Source organism: Fringilla coelebs (genome assembly GCF_963513975.1).
Source record: "Fringilla coelebs genome assembly, chromosome: 10".
Classification (NCBI taxonomy): domain Eukaryota; kingdom Metazoa; phylum Chordata; class Aves; order Passeriformes; family Fringillidae; genus Fringilla; species Fringilla coelebs.
In genome coordinates this window covers 10,627,316-10,645,203 of record NC_140036.1, presented here as the reverse complement: position 1 = coordinate 10,645,203, position 17,888 = coordinate 10,627,316, and the positions used below count along the sequence as shown (strand labels likewise).

Genomic DNA, 17,888 nt, shown 5'->3' with positions numbered 1-17,888 from the left:
AAGTGATAAGTCTTGGCTGTGAATAGAGTTTAAAATAGCTGTAGGCCTACTCTGAGTCTTAAGATACAGAATAAATTTGGAATCCAGCTTAGTAGTTGTGTTTAAAGTAACAAATCTGAGTGAATAAAGACCTGTTTCTTTTCTATACCTGACATTATAGCATTAATTTAACATTAAAATTTAGTACTTGTTCTTTGTGAAACTTAACATCAGTGGGAATTAATGCAGTACACAGATTTCTTATTAGAAGAAATGAGTGTCTCAGTACTGGCTTTTGCAAATAGTATGCGCTCTGTAATCTCAGAATGCTTCCTTATGTATATTATTTTTGTAAAAAGTGGGATAACTACCAAAATTAAAAAGCTGTGAATCATAGAAGCAAAATCCTGCTGTTCTTTTTGATAGAAAATGAAACACTAGAAGCCAGAGTGCTGTAGCATTGTTTGACTGCAAGTTTTACTGTGGATTATGTCAATAAGGATTTTGAAGCATTAAGTTTTGGTATTCTTTTACTAGCACCTGGAAATAGAAGCAGCCCAAGATAAGAGGCTTGTTGTATAAAACCAGCTAGCTTGATAGTTTGGTGAGGTGTAATGTATATATAAACTATTCTTGGCAAGAAAAAAAACAGAGGAGCTTTCAGGTTTTCTCTTTGGGTCCTTATTGAAAAAAATCTGTTTAAATGAATAGTTGCATTTTCCATGCCTGTTTCTGATCCTTGTGGCACTGCACATAAGCACAGCTTTAAATCTGTGCCATCAGCTGACCACTGAATGACTTCAGATTTCAAAGATGGTCAGCATAGGCCATATTGTAATCAGACCTCAGGCTGGGCTTTCTCTTAATTCATGAGAATCTTTCTTCCAGATTTTGTTCAACTCAGATTCTGGTGTTCTTGTAGAAGAAAACTTTTTATCCAAACCATATTAACTTATTTTTAGAGAAACAGTCTGGCAAATAATACTCGGAAGAAGTAAAATTGTAAATGCATGTATAAACCTATTTTACTGCATTTTAATGCAATTGTGTTTACTAGATTCTTTGTGTAGCAACTTTTTTCACAAATTATTTTGAGTTTTTCTCTTAACAGAGGATCCCAAGCTTTAAAATTCTTCAATACACATCAATTAAAATGCCAACTGCAAAGACATCCAGACTGTGCTAATGTGAAACAGTGGAAAGGTGGACCTGTGAAGATTGATCCTCTGGCTTTGGTACAAGCCATTGAAAGATACCTTGTAGTTAGAGGTATTTATTACACAGTCACTTGCATTTTCCTTTTTGGAATCGTTCCTGCTGTCAGTGTAGAGTCTGTAAAAACCTGTGAGGATTATGCTGAAGACAAATGGGAGGTACCTGTGAAGATACCTTGCTCACAAGGGAGGAGATTAAAGCTGTAGAGAATCTTCCTTTTCTGGGACAAACTGTTGCCTGTAGTAAACAGTTCAGTCAAAATAGTAATAGAAGTATTATTGCTTTACTGTCACACTGGCTGTCGCTTGGCAGTTTTGATGCTAGGTGTTGATACTGAAATTTGTTCTGGCAGTTTGAATCTTACTGTTTTAAGCTGATATATTTTGGAACTGTTTTAAAAGTTTTGGAAGTTATAACTGTTAGAGTAGCAAAGCTTTGTTACCTTTTCATTAAAACAGCAAGTAAGGATGTCTTCTGTCTTGCCTCAGGCTATGGAAGAGTTAGAGAAGATGATGAAGATAGTGACGATGATGGGTCAGATGAAGAAATAGATGAATCTTTGGTAAGCTTTTGCTCTGGGAGTACAGGGAGGGTGCAGTGTGAGGAGGGCCTTAAAGAAAAGCTATGCAACAAGTTTCCTAACTTGTATGGTTGTTTGGTTTTTTTGTTCAGGCTGCTCAATTCTTAAATTCAGGGAATGTGAGACATAGATTGCAGTTTTACATTGGAGATCACTTGCTGCCATACAATATGACTGTGTACCAAGCAGTCAGGCAGTACAGTTTGCAAGCTGAGGAAGAGAGGGAGTCTACAGATGATGAAAGTAACCCACTGGGAAGAGCTGGGATTTGGACAAAAACGCACACCATTTGGTAAGTTGCCTAGAGAAACCCAGGAATAACTTCTCCAGGCTACTAAATGTATATACATCAAGAAATTTTGAATATAGCTGTCTGTCTTTTTTTAACCCTTTGAAAAATGTGGAGCTTTGTATTTCCTGATGTGCTTGAGATACTTAAAACTTAGGAAGAATTCATTGCTAGCTCCTCCTGATCTTCTTTGTAGTTCCTGAGTAAAGCTGGTGAACAAGAATTGGGGAATTTTAAATGACACCTGCTAGATGGGGAGGAACCATTCTCAGTGTTAGATAACTAACCACAAATAGTGGAGAATGTGCAGTATACAACTAATGGTCGACTTCATACTAATTTTCCCAGTTGATTGCTGTGAAAATGAATGTATTCTGTGGCCATACTTTGCAAGAAATATTGGCATATGACTATGCTGAGCATCTTAATATTCAGCAGTCTCTTTCTTTTTAGCATTTAAATATGCTAAAGAAAAAAGCAAGCAAATAAAAACCCATAAAACAACAACCAGAAAATGCCAAAACCTAACCTACTCCTAACTCTCTAACCTCAGTCACTTGGGGGTCTTGTTTTTACATTCACTTTCTCTTCTTCCAGTTCATGGAGCCAAAGGGTCTCTTTTTTTTTTTTTCTCCCCCCTAAAATACTTTGCTTCAGAGGCTGGATCATAGCTCAGTGCAGTGTTCTTGTCTTTCTGCTTTTAGCTGTCATTCAAATAAAGTTCTGGAAATCTGAGAACTAACACCTTTAAAAGTGCTTTTGTTTCCCTGTAAGTTAGCATTTCAAAACATATTTTTAACTTTTGTTTGCTTTTTAGGTACAAACCTGTGCGAGAGGATGAAGATGGTAATAAGGACTGTGTTGGGGGTAAAAGAGGAAGAGCACAAACTGCTCCCACAAAAACCTCCCCTAGGAATTCTAAAAAACATGATGAATTGTGGCATGGTGAGTGTGGTGCCTTGCTATATGTTAGATTTCCTGTCAGTCCTCTCAGAACTTTCACAATGTTTTCTGCCACGATAGTGTTTCTTTTAAAGCAGGCATAGTATAAAAATAGTAAGCATATATATTTAGCTGTATATTAAACCCAAAAGTTAGATATTTACTGAGTTGTTTAACTGAACTGTTGCAGTTAAGTGAATGCCATGACTAATACTGCCTAGGCTCCTAATAATTAAATCTTGGGAAAAATTCTAATTGAATTGCTTTGCTAAGATGTTGTTTTTTTCCTGCTAGATGGTGTATGCCCTTCGGTGTTAAATCCACTGGAAATTTACCTCATATCTACTCCACCTGAAAATATAACATTTGAAGACCCCTCATTAGATGTTATTCTTCTTTTGAGAGTTTTACATGCTATCAGTCGATACTGGTATTACTTGTATGATGTGAGTAGAGCACTTTTTAAATCCCTTTGATACTTGATTCAGGACAGAACCCTCTGTAACATTTTAAATAACCTTCCCTCCTCTCCACTGCCCCTCAAGAAGACAGAATAATGCAAGTACTGCCATCTTCCACTACATGTTTGTCTAACTTCTGAGAAGATGAAGGCTGTAAATTCTTACAGTCAGTCATATTTTCTTCATACTGTTTTGAACGCAGTATCCATGCTTTGTCCTTCTTTAAGTTCAAAGACCAACATTATTCCTGAAAAGGAAGTTGGTAGTAAACATCTACTCAGTCCTTCTTTCATGTCTGAAGCTCTGGATGAACAAAAGAGCACTGAAAGTTTTTTACTTTCCATGCTAAGCAAATTAGAAACATTAAAAATCTTTTTTAACAAAGACTTGCTGTTTCTTTTAGCATTTCTCTAACTAGAAATACATTGTCTTTATTTAACACAGAATGCAGTCTGCAAGGAGATAATTCCAACCTCAGAGTTTATCAACAGTAAACTGACAGCAAAAGCAAACAGGCAGCTTCAGGATCCTTTGGTAATTATGACAGGAAACATCCCGACTTGGCTGACAGAACTTGGAAAAACATGGTATGAGTGATTTGCTGGGTAGTGTCTCTAATTCCAGTTAAGTAGGAATCTTGCCTGGGAATCACAGTGCATCATCCTTACAGGACTTGAGAGTGCAAAACGTAGTCACAGAAGTATTGCCAAGTTACATAGTGGCAAGGATGTTTACACCTATATTACATAGTTTAAATCATATTCTGAGAGGTAGACTATGTACAGAGTTTGGACCACTTTTTACAGGAATTGCTGAGCAATCTGAAGGTTTTCCACTGAAATTTTGGTTATTCAGGTGATATTTTTTCTCCTGTTAAACTGCTTAATAACATTCTTACCATACCACTGTATTTATCTTCACATTCAGTATGATACATAGGAAGATATGTTTATAAACAATACTGATAAAAGAATAAAAATAATTTTTATGAAGCTATATACATAGTACTTTGTAGTATCTTGATACAGATTACAAGCTGTAAAGTTCTTGCACTTGAAAGAATGAGAAATTAGAGTTGACATTCTTGGGTTTTTCAAGCCTGTTAATTGCAGCAGTATTGTTGATGACTGTGGAAATACATACCCAGAGAAACTCTTTGGCTTTTAAGTTTAAAAATAAGATCTCTAACTTGCTTCATAAACGGTCCAGATAAGATGATGAGCATGAATATATATTCTTAAACATTTGTAGCATTATTTGTTCAATAAAACGGCCTTTCCACTTAATGCCAGTGGAGGACCAAACTTTTAACATACACATGCCTTTGAGAATAGTGGAAGTGATAAATTAAAACAAGAAGCTTCTCTGGTAGTCTTTCACAGATTATTTAGAGTATTTTTTGCGAACAGTGGAAGGTAGAATAGTGGTGCTGCTCTAGGCAGGTTCTCATGTCTTTCTGCTGCCAAGTATGGGAGCCTGAGCTTAAATCTTTGATCTGTTAGATTTATTAATTGTAGAACAGTAGTGAACAAGGAATTTTATTTTCTGTTGTAAACTTTGCACAGTCAAGGCATTCAAGTATTTCAAGTTACTTTTCAAGAGGAGTCAAAAGTTTCTGGAATTATTTGTCTCCTTCATATATTGCATTTCTCAAAACTCCTGCTCGTAAGCATTGTAACTAAAACCAAAGTGTGCTTTGGAGGCTGTTTCACCACAGAGTGATAGAGCACTCATTTTGGACATAGTAGATTTCTGTTGTGTTTTAAACCAAATGGTAGTCTGAGATGCTGCTTGGAGCACAGCTGACTAATCTAATGCTCTTCACAGCCCATTTTTCTTTCCATTTGACACCCGCCAAATGCTGTTTTATGTAACGGCCTTTGATCGTGATCGAGCCATGCAAAGGCTACTGGACACTAATCCAGAAATCAATCAGTCGGATTCTCAGGATAGCCGAGTGGCACCACGGCTGGACAGAAAAAAAGTAAGTCCATCTTCTTTGAAATGGAATGAAGGATCTTTTTATTTTTGTATTGTCTATAAGCATATCACTGGGAGCAAGGCATATCTATGGAACTTGATGTTTTGGTGGTATAGAGAAGGGGAGGTGGGTTTGTTCCTGCAGTCCCCCAGCAGAAGGCGCAGTGTCTTCTCCGTGCCGGCCGCGTGAGGGCAGGAGGGGCACCCTGACATAATTCCTGAAACTAAACCCCAGCAGTGAGCACAGAGTTTCTAACAGCATTAGTGATATTTCCATGCACTGGCTTGTAGACCTCTGTTTTGCTTGATTCTCAGAAGAATTCAAGTAATGAGATTTAGACCCTTAATAAACAAAAATACTGTCCTTGTATTTGGGGAAGGTAAATCACCTGTCACAACATAATAAAAATAAGCTGTGACTGTGCTAAATTTGAGGGAGTCTTGGATGTCTGTCTTGAATCTGGAGATATATTATTTTAAAATTATATCTGCTATACATACTATATGACCTCGAATACCTGTGGGGAAAAGCAGCAGGAGACACAAGAATCAAGTTCAAAAAGAATATAGCTGCTCACATGTAGGAATCCCAGTGCTGTTGGGGTTTTTGTTTGGGTTTAGCATCTTTACTCTATTTTCTTCTCTACATATTAGTTTGAGGTGTTTAATGTCACATGACAATACTTTGCTGTATCATAGTCTTATTGCCATACTCTTGGCAAGAATAATACCTGTTAATTACACTGATGTAAGTGTATGGCATTGTTTTTTCATTTTGTATTGAACACATTCATTCTAGCAGTTTTCATATAGAAGCAAAAGAATTATTATATCAAAGCAATAGCTTACAAAGTGTTGAACCCAACTGTGGAACTATTGGCTTGGGGTGGAAAAATATGCATAACTGATTTTTACCTATTGTAACTGCCTTGGGGGCTGCAACTTAAAGCCATAATTTCACTACATAAAATTTCTCTAATGTGTAGCGCACTGTGAACAGAGATGAGCTGTTGAAGCAGGCAGAATCTGTGATGCAGGATCTAGGCAGTTCAAGAGCCATGTTGGAAATCCAGTATGAGAATGAAGTAAGTAATACCACTGCAGTCTAATTTATTCCCTTTTTACTGAAGATTAATACAAAATAACTACAGCTTTCTTAAAATGGCTTGGTCAGACCCTTTGTCTTTCTTGTTGCTGGGGCTAAAGAATTTTATTTTAACTATCCCTAATCTACTTGGTTGTGATTTTTAGTTGCTCGGAGAAGCTCTTTGTGACCTAAATTTCATAATCAGTTGTAGTCAGCAGAGCACACCTTTTTTCTGACTCTTAAGTAACAGTGTATTTTTCCTCTGTATATGAGCATTAGGTGATAAATGCTTTTACTCTACTGTTTCTTCTCTGTTATGTGGTCTTTCCAGGTTGCCTCTGTCATGTTGTGAATGTTTCTGTAGTTAGGCTCCCTGGATGCTTTTTGCCATGTAGTCTTTTATAGCAAATAATGTATAATATTTCTCAGAGTAAGTAAAGATTTTTATATTCAAACTGACCTAATGGACTTATCTATCTCATTCGCCCTCCTCTCCCCTCACCCTCCATCCCCTGAAGGTTGGCACAGGCCTGGGCCCTACACTAGAGTTCTATGCACTTGTATCTCAGGAACTACAGAGAGCGGACTTAGGCCTTTGGAGGGGAGAAGAAGTGACTTTAGCCAATCCAAAAGGTAATTGCTCTACTATCTAATCTAAAAATATTGGTTAATATGGAATTGATTTTAGGTTGACTTCAGTTATGTAAAAAGCACCTCAGTTTGTGGTCAGATGATGTGCCTGATCATAGTATGTGGATCTTTGTGGGTTTTGTTGGGGTTTTTGTGTGTGTTTGGTTTGGTTTGTTTTTTTTAATGAGAAGCTTAGGTTAAACTTACCTGAATGCCACTTGCATCTTGAAAGAAACTAGTAGAGCAAATACTGAACTCTTTTCCTTCTTTCATCCTCAACAGGAAGCCAGGAAGGTACCAAGTATATTCATAACCTTCAAGGCCTTTTTGCACTTCCTTTTGGTAGAACAGCCAAGCCAGCTCACATTGCAAAAGTTAAAATGAAGTTCCGCTTTCTGGGAAAACTAATGGCCAAGGCAATCATGGACTTCAGACTGGTGAGAATGGAATAGAAAATCTATTCTGAAGGGGTCACATAAAAAGACTAGTTTTGACTGTTGAGGGATAAAAGCATTAAGAGTTACATGGTATTGCTTTCAGCTCCAGAAGTAAGGGCAGTCTGAGCAGGGGCAGGGAGGAGGACGAGCATGCGATGAAGTTTCGTGGGGGAAAAGGGTAATACATGTTAAAGATCTTTACAGTGGCTTTTGAGACCATGGAGTAGGAAGGAAAAGCCATTATCTGCTATGTGTTGCAATCTTTCCAGGCTTTCAACAATGTTTCGGGCTCATTGTTACTCCAGTTGCTGATTGCTTTAATGTACATGCACTAGGCAGTCACTTCGCTTTTCTGACTGTAAATATCTGAGGCAAAAGCACTAGGACATGGTGCTTTGGTGTGTGCCAGAACCATGAGATAGTATTGTAGATCTGCTCAAGAGGTGAAATTGTAAAAGAGCTTCTGGAAGACCGTTCAATACTAAACTGTTCAGTGCTTTGCTTTCCAGGTGGATCTTCCTCTTGGACTTCCTTTTTATAAGTGGATGCTACGGCAGGAAACTTCCTTGACATCGCATGACTTGTTCAGTATTGATCCAGTAGTAGCCAAATCAATATATCACCTTGAAGATATTGTAAGACAAAAGAAAAGACTTGAACAGGATAAAACTCAGGTGGGAAAATAACCCTAAGAATGGAAGAGTGCATCTTTACATGTTTGGATTTTATGAGATAGCAGTAATTCAGCATGTATCATAGAGCTTGAAACTGATTGTAATAGTGATAATTACTTTGTTCTCACATAGAGTAGTTTTAATGTTATTAGATCAGTGGCTAATAATTATAGAAGTCTTTTTCTAAAGTCTAGCATGAGAAACTCATTGAGATTCTTCTGTGTGATTAAACAGTCCTAGAAAAGTCTAAAACTGCCAAATGTTTGCCTAACTTCTCTTTTGGTTCACTTCAAAAAGACTAACCAACTTAAATATCGGTGGAAAAAAAATCTATCCTTGCTTCTTGAACAGTCAGAAGTTTTTTTACTAGTTGGTTTAATCAAAATTTCATATTTCGTAGAAGTGCCTTTTATGTAGGATTTTTTTTCCACTGAAGAGCTGTATGCAGAACTGAGGTGAACTGTCATCATACGTGAGCATACAGGTTCTTTGAGACATACATTAATTTTTCAAGGATATCCTCTCTTAGCTGAAAATACCACAGTTCACTCTGGCACTAGTGGTAAAAGGTCTTTGGCACACATGGTTTTTCTAACATCCAATGTTAATAGATGGCAGGAAGTAATAACCTAATTTATATTCATAATACATCTATCTGGTTTGTTACTATTGAAAGTATTGCAAGTTTGTGGGTCTTTGTTCCTCTTTACCTCATTGTCTCACTCTCTCTCCTTGGTCATGGCTTTTAATTTCCCAAGAATTTGAAAAACCTGAAACCTGGTGGATGAAAGCTGAAAAGTGTCAGTATGCATGCCAAATATGAATGCCATTAACTGTTCTGAGAAAAAAACAGCCTCTGAGCTGTAGCTTTTTTTCACATTTCTTTTTCTTGCGGTAGTATTTTCTAGCTAGTTTGTCTTCTGGCATGTTAAGTAATTCTAAAACTGCTAGAACAAAGTGTACTCCTGTGATCTCCAGTTTATCCATTAAGCTTGTTTATCTGGTTTCTCTTGGTTTACTGTTATGTATGAAAACTCCAGAAGGAGAGCAAGGAGAGCTGCAACAGTTTTAATGGTCATGTTCTTACAGAAATGTCTGATTAGTCAAAGCTGCTTTAGAAGTCAAAACTTTTGAATAAGTTTATTTGAATTAATTGTTCTCATTGGTTTTCACTTCCAATTTTTTAGACCAAAGAAAGTCTACAGTATGCATTGGAGGCTCTGACTATGAATGGCTGCTCAGTGGAAGACCTAGGGCTGGACTTCACACTCCCTGGGTTTCCCAACATAGAGCTGAAAAAAGGGGGAAAAGATACACCGGTCACTATCCACAATTTAGAGGAGTATCTCAGAGTATGTAAAAGCAAACCTATAACTAAAATTCTCTTTTTTTCTTGCTCCCACGTAGTGTGTTTCCATATATATTTCAGTTCATTCTCATAAACTAGGCCTGGCAGTAATTTTCCCACTTATGACTTCTCTTCTCTACTAGTTTATTGCTACAGTAAAACTGTTAGAACCTAATTGCACCTCTTGAGTCTGACCTGACAACCTTGTGTAGTATAAGTAGTCTGGTTTGTGTGTAATGAAGTCATCAGAAGGTTGGATTTTTGGAGAACGAGGATTTTTTTTTTTAAAGTGGAGTCATTGTACGTGTTTATGGTAATGAATTTTTTAGGAATAGTGATTTAGCAAATTATTTAGCAATAGTGATCTAGCATCCAGTGGCCTTTGAACTGCTGTAATAGTAGTGTAATTTTTTTGGGCTCAGTCTTACATCAGCAGTTGTGAGTCAAAAGTAAAGCATTAGTTTTTTGGCCAAAAAGATAAAACCAAACTAACAAAAATCCCAAGGAAAACTGAACCAGTCAACCAAATAACCCCAAACACGTATGAAAAAACCCTAAACCCTAAAAAGAATAAAGAAGAAAAAGAAAAAATATTGCCAGAATAAATTGACAGTACACCTGTGTATTGATTGATTCCTATGACAAAAGGGACATAGGAAAACAGAAGGTCGATACTGCTGAACAGAGGTAGGAAGCTGTTTCTGTTGAAGGAAGTGATAAAGTGAATTGGTTAAAAACAGCCTGGAAAAGAGATGAGGAGAGACAAGAAGAATGCAGTATTATCAAATGAAGTTGTGAGGGGGATCAAGGGGAGGATCACTATATTCCAGTTACTAAATAATACATTTCCTGACAGGTTAGGGTACTGCCAGTTTCACTCTGAGGACTGTTTAGTTTTGAAGCACTGATAAGAAACACATCTGATGTTTTGGTAGAAATAATTCAATAAGGGTCATGTAAATTCCTGCCTATCAGCTGAGAAATTTTGCAAAGCTCATCTGTAATCCTTACAAGTGAATATTGAGCAGTTTCTATTTACCTTATAGTTCCAAACTGTTACCCATCCACTTCTCGTGTGTTTATTTGTTAATAGTAAATTCTGCTAGTCAAGAATCACTTACAGAATTAAATATATTTGGATTTAAAGCTCTTTGCAGAGCTAACAGAGGAGCAATACAAACTTCCACAGTTTATTCGAAACAGAATTTGCAGTCTCCATTTACTGAGTAATATTGCATTCAAGCATTCCAGACTGATTTCCATAGTTTGCAGTCTTTTTTTTTATTTCTTTCCTAAGTAACTTGTATCAGATATCTGATACGCTGAGAAAGGCTTACAGATGGCTCAGATGTCCTGTAGTTGTCCTGCTGCAGGCTTCTGTCTTTGTAAAGGAAAAGACGATTACAACAGAAAGCTTTCTCTCCTCCTACTAAAAACTCTTGGAACTTTTATTTTCTTAAAGGATCTCTATGCAGTTTTTCCTGTCTTTGTCTTTATGGCTTTATAGAGTTGATGTGAAAGAAATAGAAAGTATTCCAGAAGGAAAATAAGTGTGCTCGCCATCACAAATACAGTGAATTGCATTTTAGAAACTATATTTAATTGATCAGTTGGCCTGTATAGTATCCTGTGGGTCAGCTGCCCTGCTCTTGAACATGTCATTTTCATTAAAATCTTGTGTGAGGATTAACATGAAAAGTAGTTTATAAAGCTGGAATATCCTAATGTTGCTTTTCATGCCTCTTCTGCCATCATGTCACTCTTCCCTCTACCTCCCTGTTTTCCCCCCAAGGACTGTTCCCACAGGAGCTGCCTTTATCAGAAAGCAGAACTGCTTCAATTACCAGTATAGTGAAAGACTTTATTCTCTTTTTTTTTCTTTTGCCTTTTTTCCCTCTTCTCCCCTGTATTATAAAGAGGCCACCTTGCTTATTCTTAATTTGTGAACAAAAAGTTTCAGTAGTGTAGATTTTTGTCTAGCAATTTGATCTTCTCTTTGAATCTGCAAGAATACAGTGCAGCTTAATTATGCCACATGCTCTTGATCATAAAAACTAATCACAGTTGTAGGTAAGCAGCTCTGCTGTTAGAGTAGCCACAGACTAGTCCGTACTGTAGAATAGTTTTTTGTGCTGCTGGTGCTTGCTTCCTTTCTCTTCAGTATTAAAGCTGGTTTGTGGAAGTAGTGCAATGTATCTCACATAAAATTCAATGCCTCACTCTTCTATTGGAAAACTTTTCAGCAGATCCTAATGAGCTTTTGTATCTTGAGAGCTTTCTGGAAGCAGTAACTCTTCAGTTATTGGGATAGGGTGAGATATTGCTTCAGGACTCCGGCAGGATCTATGAACTCTTTAATCCTGTCCAGATGCATCCATAGATGACTTTAATCAGCACCACAGGCCAGAGCTTTTAACACATTTTAAACTAGTAGTTCTTTGTTGGCAGAGCACATCTTTTAGGACCAGCCCTTGTTTCCTGCTGCGGTTGAGGATATCCAGGGCAAGTGTAATCAGCAATAGCTCTGACTGACAAAAGAATCTGAACTTGGTCTGCAATCTGCTCTGTAAAATACCTTAATTTTGTGGAGAAATACTGGCTGCAGGAGTTTCATTTAAAAGAACTCTGGTCTCATTTGTGTCATATGACCTTCCTTCCCCCCACTGATTATTGTTTCAGTGTGTGCTGTCCACTTTGGAAGTCACTTTAATGTTGAGGGGGTAACTACAGATAAAAAACCAAAACAAAACAGAAGAATTATGCCCAAAAGGCCTAGATTAGTGTGTTACTGTCTTTTGCATTATGATTCTTAGCCATATTCCAGTAACTTGAAATGAAGTTACTGCTTTTGTTCCTATGTATTCTTATAATAAGAATAAGCTACTTAATATATCAAACAGGCTGGAGTTGCTTTTTTAAAACTTAATATTAGAATAGGGACCCATATATTTCCATGGGAGAAATTAAGATAATATTGCCAAATCATGCCCTATGGATTTCTGCTTCAGGTGCTGCATTTTAAGAGGTGTAGAGAGAGTGCACCTAGGTAAGGCTTCAAAGATAACAAATGTTCAGATTTACTTTAAATTATTCTGTTACATAGGTTCAGTTTAACCAGCTATTCTGAGTTCTGTTTGTTTTGTTAAAAACAAAAGCAAATAAGTTGTTTAAATTCTGCAAAAGTTCATGTTAAGGGTAATGTAAATGATGAATTAAGGCAGAATGAGGCAATGCTGTAGAGCAGCTCCATGAATCAATGTGCACCCTGTGGGAACTCCAGTGAGCATATGGTTGGGCTGCTGGAGTTTGGCTTCTGCAGTTGTACTTCTTTGTACAGTAGTGATCACTGCATGCTTCCTTTGTTCAAATGGCTTTTTTCATTTTTGTTTTTTTCTTTCCCTGCAGTTGGTTATATTCTGGGCACTAAATGAAGGTGTTGCCAGACAGTTTGACTCCTTCAGAGATGGATTTGAGTCGGTGTTCCCCCTTAGTCATCTTCAGTACTTCTATCCTGAGGAGGTTGGTAAAGTGTTTTTGCTGCTACTTTTATAACCTTTATCTGCATGTATGGGCAGCCTTAACCTGGGTGCAGGGCATTTGTGACAGCCTGACATTGCATTTCTGATACAAGTTAGTAAAACTGAGTGTCCCTGAAATTCTACACTTAACTCTTAAACATTTCTCTGTTCAGTAGTCATTTATTTAATGCCTTTAATATGAACAGCTCCATGTTCTTCGAAATGTGTGTATCCAGCTTTTTTGAGAAGTGCTTTAATTTATGTATCATACTGCATTTCTCTATGGAGTATGGGTACCCTAATTCCTTGTATTGCAGTACCTCTGAATAGCTGTAGATAGTTGTGGACTCTACCTGGATCTTCTGGTAGAAAAATAAAACAAGTAGTCAGCTCTTTAGCAAAGCTTCAGCCATAAGAGATTCAGATGAAGGGGTAAAGAATAAGGATAGTTGGTCTTGCTTTAGTCTCACCACCACCACCATATCAACTTCCTTGTAAAATTCTCGACACTCGTAAGTGGACTGAATTGAGTCACAATTCTAGTTCTCAGGACGAGAAGAGAGGATGTTTTATTGTTTTTTGAGGAAGTCTGTTTGAAGACTGTACTTTGAGGGGTTTTTTAACCTTTACAAACTCAGACCTCTGACTTTAAGAACAAACACTGAAGCACACTTTGGAGCAATGTGTTAGCCAAGCCTTTGTGGTACTCCTGTGTTCCTGATGCTTTGCAAGGCAAAGAGGAACACTTACTCCTTGTTGTTTAATTTGACAGTTGGAGCAGCTCTTGTGTGGCAGCAAGACAGACACTTGGGATGCAAAGACTTTAATGGAATGTTGCAGGCCTGATCACGGTTATACGCATGACAGGTAATATGTTGGTCTTGTTAAACAAACAAAAAACCCCAAACCAGTAGAGAATACTTTCTTGAAATAATCTTCATGCATTGTTATTCAAGCTAAAGGAATTATATGACATAGATTTGAAAGTCGGTCTTCATACTGTGCTGAATATAAATCTGATGCAATTATTTTAATTATTAAAAAATTAATATTCTCTTGGTTCTTTTCCCTCCTCAGTCGAGCAGTGAAGTATCTCTTTGAAATTCTCAGTAGTTTTGATAGTGAGCAGCAAAGACTGTTTCTTCAGTTTGTGACAGGCAGCCCCAGACTGCCTGTAGGAGGTAGGTTTTCCTTATTGCATATTGCTGTGCATGAAATCGCTGTTATTGATGTATTTCTGAATAAGATGTTCAGTATAGAAAGAAATTCCTTAACTTTGGTATTTGAGAGGTTCATACTGGTTTACCACTTCTAATTTCAGAATTTGCTGGGCAGTCAGGTATAATTCTCATGACTTTTGTGTTAATCTCATGACACTTCCTGCAGTTGACTGTCCAGGTTTAAATTGTTACCAGAAAATCTGTCAGAGGGCAAAAGAGTTCAAAATTTAAATAAAACTGAAAGCTCCTAATACTTTATTTTTTGGCTACAGGTGCATTAAATTATGGCAACAATATGATGCGTTGTAACCTGAAAACAATAGTCTCTTTTCTAGAAAGGAGACAATACTTAGGATAGTATTAATCTTACTTAATTTCTCCCCCTTCTGAATTTCAGTATTTAGGTAAGAGACAGTACAGTAAACAGAGAAATGTACTGTCTTTGCTAGGGACTATTGTAGAATACACATTGTACTGTATTCTCAGCTGAGTGCTTTGCAGGTCAAAAAAGAATTCATGCATCTGTTCCAGTATTTACATTCTTTGGGTTCTGGGGGAAAGACTTGATTATTCTTTTTTCCTGATATATTTTGGAAGCTCTTCTGTGGAAACATTGTGTAGACACAATTGAGTGTTAGGAGTATAGAAATGATAGCTGAAGTAAGAATGATCAGGTACTAGAGTCATAGATGATTGCTGTTAAAAAATGTGCATGATGCCAACAAACTTAAAAATATTAGTTGGAATAGAACTTATACACATATAGCGCACAATTAAAAGGAAATTCATGCAGCTTATTCCTGTATTTTAAATTAATCTTGTAAGATGAATCTGCAGGCAGGATTTGAGATATTTTGAGCTTGTTGTGCAGCTTTATAAAGTTATATTCTGAACTTCTGAAGGTGTCCAGGAAGTCAGCTGTGCGATGCGTGCTTCTGTCACTGGGCATGTCTGCGGTCAGCTGTGGGTGTTCAGGAGGAGCAGCCTTATTCTGAGTGTCTTTTCTCATTATTAGGTTTTCGAAGTTTGAATCCTCCCCTGACGATTGTACGGAAGACATTTGAGTCCACAGAGAATCCTGATGATTTCTTACCCTCAGTAATGACTTGTGTGAACTATCTCAAATTGCCGGACTATTCAACTATTGAGATAATGCGTGAAAAACTCTTGATAGCTGCAAGAGAAGGGCAGCAGTCATTCCATCTTTCCTGATCACAATGAAAAATGCAATGTCTGCCTGTTACAGCAAAAGAGAAACTCATGATTCTTTTCTAAATATATCACCTGAGTCAAGGAAACGTGTTACGCCTTCTTGTTGTAGAAAAACGGCTTGCAGATTATAAGCAAAGACACTTGGTCGATATTCATTAAAAGCCCCTATGGACTTAAAGTGATCAGGCCCTAAAAGTTGTTGTGACAAGGTTTCTTTAGCAAGTTCTTGTTTAAATTATCATTTATTTGATGAGTGAAGTTTTTAACTTGCTTTGCTGTGTGAAATTTAAAAAGGGATGTTTTTCCAGGCTGGAACAATAAATGTCGCTGTGCAGTTTAATACTGGGCTGTGTGTATCCATCTAGCTAAGTCTGAAGTTTTTCCTCCAAAGACAACTTTTGTACATAAGTACAGAAATTAAAATACACCATGTATTTGACAAATCTAGTTTAGTAGACTAGTTCTGTGTACCCTCACCTGCCTCTAATTTTACCCATCCTCATGTATTGTCTGATGTGCAATTCACTTGGTTCTTTTTGTGTGCAAGATTCAACAATTGTTATGTTTTGGTTAGCATGGGCATTTAACTGCTCCATGCCTCTTTCTCTGATTAAGATAATTTAAATTTTACTGAAATCAAATATATATTGTCAATATAATTCAGCCTTTGTAACTAGGTAGAACCTTTCTTATAGCATAGTTTTACTGTAGTGGTAGGATATAATGGCAACAGTCGTTACCAGAGTGCTCCAGAGCTGTTTACACAGTGATTCAGGCAGCAAAAGCCTCCTGCGGGAGGCCAGGAAGAATTATTTCTTTCATGTAGTTGAAGTCCAACAGCTTGGGCTGGCCAGGTGTATTGTGGTAAGGCCCAGAGCATTTCGAATTGATGTAAAGTTTTTTAAAAGACAAATTAGTCGTTTCATTCCCTGTTTGAGTAAACAGTTTTCCTGTTCTTGATCTAAGTTCCTGGCTAATTTTGTAGGTTTTTTTTTTTCTTTTTTCTTTTTCCCCAGTGCTAGCTTGGAACAAGCAGTTCAGCCTTTGTCTTTTGACACAGATAAAGCACCTGTAAGCAATGCTCTGTCCAACTGTTTTATGTGCTGATTTCTCAAATCTGCAATAATTTACTTCATCAGGTTAATGTTTTTACCTGAATATAAATAAAAAAGTTTGCTTCACCTTTTTGTTTATAGTTTTGTACTGTATGCCTAAAGTTCAATTGTGTAAATTACTGTAATGCAAGTAAATCATCCTAAATCTACTTGGCTAACAACTGCAACTTGTGGATGATTTACTACTAAAACAAGACCTTTTAAGACCTCCAGCTTTGAGGGAAATTTTTTCCTTTCTATGCGTTCAAAAAACGGGCAATTACAAATATTCCTGAGATGTACCTGCTACATAGGTAATCTTTATAAAAATGTGATAGTTAATTACTTTTATTCAACTTTGAGAAATCAAAATTCCTTTCAGTGCTTAGAAATTGTTAAATTCTGGCTAATCAGGCTAGTTATTTCCCCTAAACTAACAAGTTTTCTTTTATCCAGCTGAAGAACTCGTGCTTCCAGAACATGTAACGGACATTCTTCTGGTGAACATTCACAGAATTACCTGTGCTTGCTCAGACCAGTGCCACTGAAATGTAATACAGACCTGTCATGAGCATGAGTAGAATGTGAAATCCTTGCACAAAGAACCTGATAACTGAACAGTTTTCTATTACCGTATTAAACCCGACCGAAGGCGCTTCACCCTGTACATACAATAATGGTAGCGCGCAGTGCGGCATAGTTTGCATCCAACTTCAAGGCAGTGTTTAAACTATGGACTGGTGTTTAAATTGTTCTGATAACTTGACAAACTGAGCACAAACAAGTGTTTATAGTGTGTGGATAGCAATTTGTTCATTTTTTTAAGGTTCTATATTTTAAAAAAAACTGACTTGTGTAAAAAAAAAAGAAAAAAGCTAATATTTTGTATTAAAATATCATGTGTATTGATACTTTTTTTACCCATGTTGTCTCCCTCTAGAATCTGGCTTTCATTGACTTGGAAATTTTGAGGAGCTTTCAGATTTGTTAGCGTAACTGTTTGTGTAACTGTTTCAGCGGGAAAATAAGTTGGTGCCTGTTAAAAAAGGAAGGAAAAAACAAGTACCTGTGGTGATGTGTTCTGGCTGTCATTTTTAGCGCAGAGTAAGGTTTTAGTTTGCCTGAAAAGTGAATTAAACCCTTTTGGGTGACACTTTTTTCCAAACAAGGGCAGCTTTTAGCATATTAGAAGAGTAGTCTGGCTTAAAAGGTAAAGATAATA

At 37.0% G+C, this 17,888-nt stretch overlaps 1 protein-coding gene across 6 annotated transcripts in view; it reads left to right on the top strand.

Annotated features, from left to right (window-relative positions):
* Positions 1 to 17,570, top strand: part of TRIP12 (thyroid hormone receptor interactor 12) — a 78,055-nt gene extending 60,485 nt beyond the window's left edge. For 3 of the 6 annotated variants that reach the window (XM_084212124.1, XM_084212121.1, XM_084212122.1), the window contains 16 exons: positions 1,076 to 1,248; positions 1,683 to 1,756; positions 1,867 to 2,066; positions 2,881 to 3,008; positions 3,300 to 3,451; positions 3,911 to 4,053; positions 5,294 to 5,450; positions 6,433 to 6,531; positions 7,052 to 7,166; positions 7,446 to 7,600; positions 8,110 to 8,274; positions 9,462 to 9,626; positions 13,028 to 13,141; positions 13,913 to 14,007; positions 14,218 to 14,321; positions 15,376 to 17,570. In XM_084212124.1, the coding sequence (XP_084068250.1) occupies positions 1,076 to 1,248; positions 1,683 to 1,756; positions 1,867 to 2,066; positions 2,881 to 3,008; positions 3,300 to 3,451; positions 3,911 to 4,053; positions 5,294 to 5,450; positions 6,433 to 6,531; positions 7,052 to 7,166; positions 7,446 to 7,600; positions 8,110 to 8,274; positions 9,462 to 9,626; positions 13,028 to 13,141; positions 13,913 to 14,007; positions 14,218 to 14,321; positions 15,376 to 15,572 (2,236 nt within the window). In that variant the 3' untranslated portion in view covers positions 15,573 to 17,570. The remainder of the gene's footprint in view (positions 1 to 1,075; positions 1,249 to 1,682; positions 1,757 to 1,866; positions 2,067 to 2,880; positions 3,009 to 3,299; positions 3,452 to 3,910; positions 4,054 to 5,293; positions 5,451 to 6,432; positions 6,532 to 7,051; positions 7,167 to 7,445; positions 7,601 to 8,109; positions 8,275 to 9,461; positions 9,627 to 13,027; positions 13,142 to 13,912; positions 14,008 to 14,217; positions 14,322 to 15,375) is intronic. The other 3 variants (XM_084212126.1, XM_084212123.1, XM_084212125.1) reach the window with 2 other exon arrangements.
* Positions 17,571 to 17,888: the final 318 nt, after the last annotated feature.